Source organism: Cicer arietinum, chromosome 6, assembly GCF_000331145.2.
Source record: "Cicer arietinum cultivar CDC Frontier isolate Library 1 chromosome 6, Cicar.CDCFrontier_v2.0, whole genome shotgun sequence".
NCBI classification, from domain to species: domain Eukaryota; kingdom Viridiplantae; phylum Streptophyta; class Magnoliopsida; order Fabales; family Fabaceae; genus Cicer; species Cicer arietinum.
This window is the reverse complement of record NC_021165.2, coordinates 68,883,213-68,895,313: the sequence shown is the minus strand read 5'-3', so window position 1 is coordinate 68,895,313 and position 12,101 is coordinate 68,883,213. Positions and strand designations below refer to the sequence as shown.

Genomic DNA, 12,101 nt, shown 5'->3' with positions numbered 1-12,101 from the left:
CTCCTTCTGGAAGAGCAATGATTGAAGAAGCATCTGCTCGCTCCGCTGCAAGGCTAATTTTGGATCAAGGGTAAGCTCACTATTACTTTTAGGTGTCAAATCAAGGCATGACCATGCAGCCTGATAATCACCCTCGTCGAAACGTGCCAATGCATGGATTGCATTAACTTCATTGCCTGCCATTGTCAGAGCACCAGAATACCTTCTACCAGTGTACTTAGCACGAAGCAATTGAAGTTCTAATAGCCAGGTTTCAAGAGATTTCCAATCAGATACAGCAGCATAACTCTCAATTACACGTTCTATAACAAACTGTATACCATCAGAGCCAAGGGAACTGAGTGACTCTTCAGTTTGTAGAAGGTGAGTAAAGTGAGCTGCAGCATTTTCATACTCGCCTCTTGCTTGATATACAAGCCCAGTTATCCATGAAAGGGGTCCAACAGTTCCACACTCATTGAAGGACTGGTTTTCCTCCCCAAGTAAGGAGGAGAACGTAGCTGAAACCCATTTTTGTAGACCAATCAAAGAATCTGGTTCAGAACTCTTGCAAAGAGCTAGTGAAATGTGTCTTATAACTTTTAAGATGTCTCCTTTATTTCTTCCTCTGATATTGTTGAGGTTATCAGTTACCTGAGCCCTTGGCTTTTCCTTCAAAGCAGACACAGAAAGATTATTGAGGTCCTGCAAACGCAGTGTGCAGTATTGAATAACAGCATCATTGCAATGTAGAGCCAATCCAGCATTCATCATCGGTTCACATATACGAGAAAACCAATCCTCACAAACTTTTTTGTTTGCCCGAAAGAATACAGAACTTTGACGAGTACTAGATGGTAAAATGACAGACCCCTCATATGCATTGTATACATTTTTCTTTAGAGCCTCAACAAAATCCAACAGCAATCTCATTGGTAACAAGTGAGCACCAGAAGATCCTATCATGCTTAAGTTCCCATCATTTTGCTCGTTATCAAGTTGCAAAAGGTGTGCAATGTCCAAAAGCATGCGCTCTAGAGCAGCAAATGTTTGGGTAGGCCCACCAAGGTTAGTCCGTAGACGTGTAGCGATACAGTACCGAGCTGCTTCCTGTACAGCCCACCAGGCACCAGCTATATCATTGATAGAACATATTCTTTCAAGTATGCTTTCATCCACTTGTATATCCAACCACGGAAAATTAGCACCAAAGTTTTCTGTTTCTTCAGGCTGATTTAAAGTAGCATCCTTTGATCTCTGGCAACTATGAATGAGACGCTGAATCCAAGAAGAAAGAGGTGCCTTCCATCTTTGTGAAATGTAACTTAAGATCGACACCAGGTGTTGTGATTGCAGCTGCAGTGGTAGCTGCTTCAGGGAAAATAATTGTGTCCAGTGCATCTTCATAGTGCTGCCAAACCCAAGATCAACAGGTCTGAATCTCCCATAATCATAGAGACCACATGTATATACAGTAGTTGGCAATATATGGGCAAGTAGTCTCACATATGCATCCTGTATCTCTATTGACGGATCCCCAAGTTTCTCCAGTATCACTTCGGCTAAGGGATATAAGCACACAGGATGCAAAAGCTTTGCTTGTATAAACATCTCCAAGGTTAGTGCAACATTTGATCTTACTTCTGGTTCCCTCTCAAATGCACCACCTAAAAGTGAGAAAACCAAGTTCATGATAACACCAGCCTTTCCACATGCTTCATAAGATAAGCCTTTTCTGCTTGAGGTCTTACTAACAGCCATAACATTTTCACACAACTTCTGTCCCCAATCTAGAGCTGCTATTTTGATTGCCAGGGGAGAAGAAACGTGAAGGGATTTTCTAAGGAGCTCGCTGTAGTTTTCCAAATTCTCAGTAATCACAGCAGAAAACCCGTCACTGAATTGATTGTCATCATTCTCCTTTTTAGCTTGAAACTCAGTAGAATCTTCATCAGAATTGTGTTCTCTTCGGGAACAATTAATTAAGAACTCAAATGAATTTAGCCTCTCCAATGTCTTGACAGCAGCAAGCTGCAATTCCATGAAGGCCTGAATAGGCAACTCAAAAGGATTCATCTTTTCCATGATAAAGGACACCAACTTTTCTAACCTCCCAAGATACAGCGTAGCTATTTCTATTTGACCAATCAAACTGCTATCCCCGCAAATGGAAACACATGCTAATAGAACTTTCAAATCAAACTTGATCACCGCAAACAGTTCAAGTTTAGAAAACATTTTAGAATCTATAACAAAATTGAACTGATCTGAATGCTGGGTATCTTTTCCTATCACACTCTTCAATAGCTCCAGTTCTTCAAACAATGAGGTGACCGCTTCATCGACAACTTCTGCATTCCCATGCTGAAGCAAGAAAACATATGTAGCAGCAGAACTTCCTGTCACCAAATGATTTGGATGCAATCGCAGCTGAGAAATCGGTGCATCAAACTGCAACAACTTCCGCACAGATGACGGGAGAAGACCATGTTTTTGCAAAGACAATAATTGGAGATTAGTTTTCAAAACACCATGAACTTGGACAGAGGTAATCTTTCCGAATCCCATCTGATATTCCAAGCTCTTAAACAATATATCAACTACAAGAGGATAAAAACCCGAAAACTGTTCCCGCAATATCTCAGCTAAAAGAGTCAAACACTTCCAAGAATCTTCAATCCATTCAGACCATCCGAATTTCTGCCCAATGACAGGCAAGCACCTGAGCAATCGAGGAATCAACCCGACGAGAGGTTCAATTATCTGTTCAAGCATGTTCATTTCCAACAAACCCGAAGCAGTAGACTGCAGAATCGTTGAAAAACAAGAAAGCAAAGCTAAAAGCCGACGAAACTGCTGTGGCGTTCCAGGAGTTCCTTCATGAAGCAAAGCCTCCATGTCACCCAAAAACTTAGTTAACAACCTCAAAGACATCGGCAATCCACCAACCCAATGCTTCTGAAACTGCAAAAAACTATCCATAATAACACTCCTATCCGATTTAACAAGGTCAGGCATCAAAGCCCAACCAAGAAGAAGATCAACAATGTCATGAAAATGAGGCTGAAAACACCTCGGAAACTTCAACGAAATCAAAGTTATGACACCGAGGAGCGTGTGAAGTAAAGCTAGGGAAGTTCTATCGTCTTCTAGAAGGACCTGACATGCTTTGAGAATAGGTAAAGCGTACCTTTCGGTTCCACCGACGTTGAGAAACTCGCGAAGAGCTTGAAGCGCGAGTTCCTTGGTGGCGTCAACGGCCGTGACGTTGCTAAGTAAAGGTAACGCCCAACCGATGAAACGATCAACCAAAGTGTTAAGTATGACATGGTTTTGTCTACCGTTAGCAGAGACGGCAGTTGAACATATTACGGCGCAGAGTGCACCGTGTGCCGTAACAGCCGCTTGACGGACTTCGAACGATCTGTGTTTGCAAAAATGGAAGAGTTTAAAATGAAACAAATAAATAATAAATAAATAAGGAGGAAATTAGGTTGAGAGGAGAGTTACTTGTCGGAGATGAGTTGGGAGAAGCCATGGGAGAGGAAAGTGGCGGAATGAGTGATGAGGAGGGAATTGTGAGGGTGGAGGATGGCGCGGTGGAGGGAGTTAATTGCGGCGAGGCGAGGGGAGGGGTCGTCATCGGAAGAAGGGTCTTTGTGATTGGGGACGGCGACGGAGAGAAGGGCTGCTAGTTGCTGTTGTTGTTGTTGAAGGCCTTGCATCTCTCATTTCCTTCTCGTCGTCACTTCATTCACTGTTCTTTCATTGCTTCTCTTCTTGAAGGAGCATATGTTGAAGACCCCCGCCCGTAAACCCCAATACAAATATTCTACTTTCTGTTAACTCGTTACTCTTTTGGCTTTCATCTTTTCCTATATTCATTTTTTTTTTTTCTTTTTCTTTTCTCTGTTTACTAGTTTAATACCTATTATCAAATCATTGGAATCAACTTAATAATTAATCGAATTTAAATTATTTAGCTGAAATAATTATTTATTAAGTTTCCGATTCAACTTTAAATTGATATAATTTTATTTTTTTTAAATCAAATAATTAAAATTAAAAAAAATGATATAATGTATCATTTTGTTTTTGCAATTCAAGTGTATGAGATGTTGAGACAAAATCTCAATTTAATGTTTTGATAAAAACAAACAAAAAGTTAATTAAGAATGTTAATTATAATTCTAAATGTTATGTTAATTTAATTTGCGTTTTTGAGTGTATTAATTTAAAGATAGGATTTAAATCAAGCAAAGAAATCAACATAAAATTGCAAGTAACTGAACAAACAAAAATGTCGAACATTCTTAACAAAATCTGGAAAACGGATAATGTTCTCCAGTTTCAATAATGATCACCAGAGCTCCAAAATCAATCAATATCCACTAGTTAAACGAAGTTTTAGCCTCTGGATTTTACATATATATCATCAACGCTTGGCAAGGAACAAACTAAGATGATTAGGTTCAAATAAACTACTCGAATCACAAATAGAGAAATCACGAATTAGCAAGACCAGACAAATCTAAACATTTTTTACAGCATTCTGATCATTTTAGACAACAGTGTAACATCAGTCTCTAGATTGATAAACATTTTTCAGCTTGTTACATTTGATCTTCAGCAGCAAACATCTTTCTCTACAATGATACGAATATTCTCCAGCTTACTGATCATCATTCTCCAGCTTTGTTACATCATTCTTCAGTCTGTTTTGCACGATTCAAAAGGCATTCTTAAACTGAATCGATTAAGCACATCTCTAAGATGTTTATGTGCATAAACAGACGATCGTCTCAGTAAAGAATGAAGAAATCCAGACCAGTCAAAGAGAACTCAAAAGTGTCCAAATACTTGAATATTTTTAATCATATAATTTGGTTTTTGGTCAAATTTGACACATGACAGCAGAGCACTTCCAACAACTATTTTTTAATGTCATTAAACATCTTAAATCCTATAAAAGGAATGTCAAGCTCAAGAAAAAATCAGAGCTTCAAGTACTAAACAATTCATTACTCATTTCAATCATACTTGAATTTCTCTCACTCACATACATCGAATCAATTTTGATTTTTTCCATTTGATTCCTATAATCATTCTCACGTATTTCTCTATTAAATAATCATAACTCAAACAAGTGTTGAGTCTTCTCAAATTCTAACAAAACAATCTCATCATTATTGTAAAACTCGAACTATAAAAGTTTAATATAGTCTTGGTAGATTGTAAGCAATCATGTCAAGGTTGATAGGTGACTTGATTGAACTCCTTTATGGATGGAAATGTTTTAACTTTGTAACAGATCAAGATTGATATGAGTTAGATACTATAAAACCAAGAAGATTTTTGGTTTTAAACACTTAGTGGAAAATCTCACAGTTGTGAGGACTGAACGTAACTCGGATTGAGTGAACCAGGATATATCCTTGTGTGATATATCTTCCCTTATCTATTTACTTTCAATCTGATTGATTATCAAGTTAAATACATAAATTGAATTACTAATTTTAACTAACCAAGAACATTATCCGATTTCTTTTTTCACAGCCAATATCAATCTTGAGTTATTTTCTTAAGTTTTCAACAATAAATTTTAAAAGGGTGCATTTACAATTCAAACCTCCATTTCTTGTAAATCGACATTGCTACTTCATGAGATTGGAGATATTTATCAACGACTCTTTTACAAATGTTAAATGTTGATAAGAGATATTAATAATTTTAGAATAAGTGTTTCATATTCTTTTTAAAATATTTGATGTTAGAAAAAAAATACCATATATGATTCCCTTAATCTAAGGTTTATTTTTATTTTTTGGGTATAAATTAAGGTTAATTTTATGGTGCATAAATAATATAGGTTTTGCATCATTTACATGTTTTTCTTTTTCATTATTGAATATTATCCCATTTTTGCATAACCAGAAATGGTATATTTCTCTTCTATGAAATAGTTGTTAAGATATAAAATAAAGTAATGATAGAAGAAAACAAAGGGAAAATCATAGTATTACTCAATTGGCTTTTAATTGAGTGACACCAGAAACGTGTCTTGGCATAAAAAAAAAAAACAATATAACTGTGATATTGAAAATCTAAGTATTATCAACATAACTAACATGTTGATTTTATTCCTTCAAACATTCATTCACAAAGTGTTTTCTGTCTTGATGCCATTTTAATATTTGCTTTAAATTTGAAATTGATATTTTCGTAATATCAGTTTATGTTGACTTTGTTTCGTTCTATAATGAAATCTACATACGCAAAACTTGTTAGTAATAACAGTTAATTAGAATCACTTATATATAATCTAAAAAGTTTGTTATCATTAAAATTAATTACAATTGAAATATATTAGATACGTTTGTTTTAGATTTTTTGAAGGCAAAAATCATTTTGAAGTTTTGTTTTAAATTTTAAAAAAATGATTTTGTTAAAAAACAAATTTGGCTAAAAATAAAAAGCTAAAAATAATAGTTTGTCGCATTTGCCTCTTGCGATAGATGATAGAAAAAATGGAAACACAATTAAAAAACACGAAACTTAACTCATTAACGATAGAAAATGATGACATTACTCTCATCTTATATTGAAAATCCCAAATTGCCCTTTGTTAATTTTTAATAAGTTTTTATCTATCGGTTTACGTCAATTTATTAGTTGTGTTTTTTTCTTCACGCAGTGGCCATTTTTTTCTCTTTGTTAGAGCATCTCCAACAATGAATTCAACATGGTTCATTAAGTATGGTCCATTGTGTCATCATCTTAAAGGAACTCATTTATTTTTTACTCCAGTGAACTCAACATGAGTTCATTAAATAGGTCAATTAACCGTCATAAATTTATTATTATTAATAAATTAATAAAAAAATGTAACAGTTATAAATTTATTATTATTAAATGGTCAAAGTATCGTTCATTCTTGATAGCATCGTGATGATAGATTGACACAACTCCAACAAGTGAACTCACCAAAACGGAATTTTAGGTACCTACACGTTGACGGACGAACTCATTTGATTACCGTTAGAGATGCTCTTAGTTTTCTCATTCCATGTGACCCTCATCTAGATTTTCATCTAGTAAATTTTGTTATTTTTTTCTATTTTTCTATATCGTATTTTTGTTTGTTGTTGTATGTGTTCATTTATTGGTGTTTTAGGAGTACTCAATTACATTGATCAAAGTTTAAACTGTGTCTACGAAATGGTCATCGTAGTTTAAAAAAACACATTTTTACAAACTTGTATACAAATAAATTAAAAATCATTTTTATAATAGTAAACAAACGGAAGTTAAAAAAAAATCATTTTTTAAAAGTTGCTAAAAAAATAATCTTTAAATTATTTAAAACAAAAACTTTTTTATTTAAGTTCAAACAAACACACCCAATGTCTCAAAAATCAACTCAATTGTCATTCCTATCTTGTAGAACAACCAATATCTTTTGGTGAATTTCTCAAGTTCAACAAATGCAACGTCCACACCTATTTTTATGCCCATAGTGTTTGTCATGGTCAAGAATTGCATCATAGTCATGTCAAGTGGATCGATGTATGTGAAAGAAAAGGGGAAGGAAAATACAAGAGATGAGATTAGGGTTAATATAGGAGATGATTGTTGAACGGGAGGAATGAGATTGATACAAGAGATAAGTCCTAAAGTCTAAAACCCCCTTAAAAAATCAACCCCCTTAAAAAATCATCTAATAAGCCCTTACTATTAGACTTTCTATTGAAATAAATTTTTTAAAGCCTCAACCAATTATTTTATTATTTTTTATGGGTTTAAGTGGGGGGTTCATATGCTCAATATTTTGTTAATTGATATTTTCTTATTGAAAATTTTTAGAAATTTATTTTTTTCAAAAAAATATAAATAATATTTTATTGAGAAAAAAAATCAAAATAGACGACAAATAATAAATAATGTTTTATTGAGAAAAAAATCAAAATATATATAAAAAAAATTAAAAAGTAGGTCTATAGATCCCACTAAACCCACAAAATTTAGAATTTTTTAGTTTTCAAAGTTTTATCTCAACATGTAAAATACGATCAATAATTAATAGATTTGTCAAATTGACACCAAAATTTATACGAGGTAGTTATCAATAAAACATACTATTACAATACTATGACTTTTATTATAAGGTCTATATCAAGTGTGGACCATATAGTAAGAAAATAGACGACAAATGTTTTTACCTGAATATCAATGTATTTGTAAATTTTGTTTAAAATTAAATATGATTTTAATTTATTTATAAGATATATTTCAATTGAAATTTTTTGATATTAATTGATTGTATATCATGTTTCAGATTTAAACTAAATTTTTTGTAATTTATGATGATTTATTTTATAATTTTTTTAAAATAGAGATTAAAAATAAAAAGCCGTGATTTATTTTTTATGAAGACTAAAAATAAAATTTTAAATTTTTTCAATGACTAAAATCTTATTTCACCCTTTTGCTTATAAACATTATCAATACTTAAAAAACTTATTTGCTTATAATTGTATCTTAATAGAATGTTGATCTATATCACTTTTAATGAACTATTTATCTTTCAATTAGGTCCGGCCCAACACGTTATGATGCCTAAAGCGAAATTATTAGATAAGGCATTTTCAAAATTTAATAAATAAATTATTAATATTTTATTTAATAATTATATAAACTTTGTTTAACAAAATTAATGACATTTTCAAATCTATTTTCTCTATATTTTTCAAATAATGAAATAAGATATTTCAACGGTTATACGGCAACATCAGGCACTCATGTAAATTTTTCCATATTTTAGTTGAATAAGAAAAGAATCTGTATATATTGTAGCACTCTAGTAACTCATGTTAACAATATGTTCACTATTTATCTCATGATCTCTCCATTTATAACTAATATTTCTCATATTAATGATGTACTAACCTTTTTGTTGAGACAAAATCTCTCAATTGGTTTTAATGATAACAAAATTAATTAAAAGATTATGATTATGTTAATGACTAATCTGTGCTTTTGAGTGTATTTATATAAGTAAACAGATTATCATTCATTAAGGAAAAAGAAGAAAATTCTGAGTTAAATGCTAAGTATGAAAGTGCCGAGGATGGCCTCACGAGCTGGTGAACTGCAGTTCTGCATCCTCGCAGATTTGAATTCATCAAACAAAGGCATAATAATATTAAAGAATGAATTATTTGAATTCATTCAACAAGGGCAGAATAGTATTAAAGAATGAATTGTTTGATTCATTCAATAAAGGCAAAATACTATTAAAAATGTTTAAAGAAAGGCCTTTGAAGAAAAGTAGCAAAAATACAAGAGAAAGGTACGAGGAATGATGATACTAGCATGTGCCTATAGTCAATATCTTGAAAAGCTTTCCAAGACTTTATGAAAGCAACTCATCATGTCATAGGCAAAAAGGCTATATGTACCATTATGTGATTAAATAAGATTATAAAGTCAATCTTCAAAAAGGCAACAACAAACAAGTCTTAAATAACTTGATCACATGTCTTAAGGCAAGGAAAGAAGAAAGAAAGTCTTCACGTGAAGCCTTCACAAAGCCTTGAAGAAAGGAATGAAAAGGACATCACATGTTCTTACAAGGCATTAAATGGAGAAAAAAGAAAAAGCTCACATGTGAAGCTTTATGAAGGCATTGAAGAAAGAGAATGAAAAGGACTCCACACAATATTCAAACATTAAAGAAAGGAAAGAGAAAAGGACAACACATGTCCCCAAGTGCCAAGAAAACAGTACCTCGTACTTAAACATGGAATGCATATTTTCAAATGAGTTGAATGACATTTTCGTAAATATGAAGAAAAGCCTTGACATTTCTCAAATGAATTTTTCAACGGTCATAAAAGGCTTGGCTTATGAAATGAACATCACAAGACCTCTATAAATTGCAGCAAGTTGATCTTCATCAACAACACAACACATTGTATTAAAAAAGATCATAGATCTTAAAGCTTTCAAGAAGCAACACATTATATCTTCATACTTTATACAAATCCTACATTAGATCTTTGTTAATCTTTTGAGAAAGTATTTAGAATCAATCACTCTCTTATCACACTGTAATTTCCATGTGAGGTACACTTGGAAATATTTGAAATCTGATTGTAAGCTTTGTGAAGCTTGAGAATACACAAGTTGTAATCATCCTCGGTCAGAGGTTGATCTGTTTGAACAATAGTGAAATCTCACAAGGGAGTGAGGACTGGACGTAGCCATCTTTGGGTGAACCAGTATAAAAACAGTGTGTGTCAATCTTATATTGCTTCTTAACTCTTTAACTCGTTTTGAATTTAAAAGTTTTGAAAACCCATCCTCGGGCTTGCCATCTTCAGCGAGAGGATAATTTTTGAAACACTTGAAAACTATTTTTAACTGCAAAATCCCTATTCAACCCCCCTTATAGTGATATTTAGCTACATCACTTTTATCTCATGATTATTCAATTTATAATTAATATTTCTCTCATCTCTACTGTTTTAATTAACCAATTTAGTTGTACTGAGATAAGTATTAAATAATTTGTAATAAAAACAAAATATTTTATTTAATTTATATAAAATTTTATCAAAATTAGTTTTAAAAATATTAAAATGTGAGGGCTTGAGTATGGAAATTCAATGTGTTATATGCGTATTTTAATGAATTTTTTATGTGGTGTTATAATTTCTTATGGTAAAGTTTATCTATGGAAAATTTTTAAAGTAACCTTCTTAATTATTCTATACTAAATAAATTATAGTAAAGATAATTTTTCTAAAAATTAAAAAATAATATTTAAAAAATATAAAATAAATTATTTTTAGATTATCATATTTGTTTAAAAATTGTTGCAAATAGATAAATAATTTTAAAAAATGATTATCTTTTAAATAATTTTTTTTATAAAATAAACAACAACATACAAGATATAAATTTTTAAAGTAAAGACTTATTTTGGTACTTGAGAAATTTTGAGAGATCCAATTTAATATTTGAGAAAAATAAAAATACTTTTTAGTCCTTTTAAAAAATAAATTAGAACAAATTAATGATTTTGTTGAAATTTATTTTAAAGATTAAAAAACTTTTATTTTTTCTAAAGATAAAATTGAATCTCTCAAAATTTCTTAGAGACTCCTACCTTTACTCAAATTTATAATTTTGGAGAAATAGACAAAATATAAAAACTAACAACAAAAACAACAACAACAACAACAATAATAATAATAATAATAATAATAATAATAATAATAATAATAATAATAATAATAATAATAATAATAATAATAATAAAATAGTGGAATTCTATTCATTTGGAGAGGAATATACACAATTAGATGAAAAATAGATTATAGAGAAAAAATACATTATCAGTCTAAAATTCGCTTGTTTTCTTCTTTTTTTTTACTCAGGCGCTGATTCTTCTTAACCCGAATCATCTTTGCTTATTGTTCTCGTAGAAACCCTAAATTCCAGAGAGAAAAAAATAGCACAGCGAAACGATGTCTTACGACGACGTAGAGATTGAAGACATGGAATGGAACGAGGAGTTGCAGTCATACACATATCCATGTCCATGCGGCGACCTTTTCCAGATCACGAAGGAAGATCTCAAGCTGGGTGAGGAAATCGCTCGTTGCCCTAGTTGCTCCCTCTACATCACCGTCATCTATAACATGGAAGATTTCCTCGGCGATTCCAATCAAAATCGAACAAATAAGCCTCTTCAACCCTCCAAACAACAAACCGTTACTGTTGCTTGAATTTCAGGTCTTTCACAATTTCTTAAGAACGTGTTCAATCATTTTTACTTAAGTAGTATTTATCGATTTCAATTTTTGTATACTTTGATTTTCAATTAGGTTTGATATTTGTGATTTTTTTGTTTGATTTTCAATTGGGTTTGATATTTGTGATTCTTGTTGATACACTCGGCGACTCATTCTATATTATGCTCTATTGGCTACTGGTAAAGATAAAGAAACCTAGCTATAAAAATAAAATAAAGATAAAGAAGCCTTGGGAGTTATTTATCCTAAATTTCACTGTTTTCTCCTATTTTGATTTCCTTTCACGACTCTTCGTCCTGCTGA

The 12,101-nt window shown here is 31.9% G+C and overlaps 2 protein-coding genes across 2 annotated transcripts in view; one reads left to right on the top strand and one right to left on the bottom strand.

The window, feature by feature from the left end:
- LOC101509219 (uncharacterized) overlaps positions 1-3,837 on the bottom strand; it is a 19,552-nt gene extending 15,715 nt beyond the window's left edge. The window contains 2 exon segments of the mRNA XM_073369962.1: positions 1-3,403; positions 3,490-3,837. Of these exon segments, the coding sequence (XP_073226063.1) occupies positions 1-3,403; positions 3,490-3,704 (3,618 nt within the window). The 5' untranslated portion in view covers positions 3,705-3,837.
- A 7,532-nt stretch (positions 3,838-11,369) lies between these two features.
- The window catches only part of LOC101508902 (diphthamide biosynthesis protein 3-like), a 1,684-nt gene continuing 952 nt past the window's right edge, over positions 11,370-12,101 (top strand). The window contains exon 1 of the mRNA XM_004507316.4: positions 11,370-11,778. Within this exon, the coding sequence (XP_004507373.1) occupies positions 11,511-11,771 (261 nt within the window). The 5' untranslated portion in view covers positions 11,370-11,510 and the 3' untranslated portion in view covers positions 11,772-11,778. The remainder of the gene's footprint in view (positions 11,779-12,101) is intronic.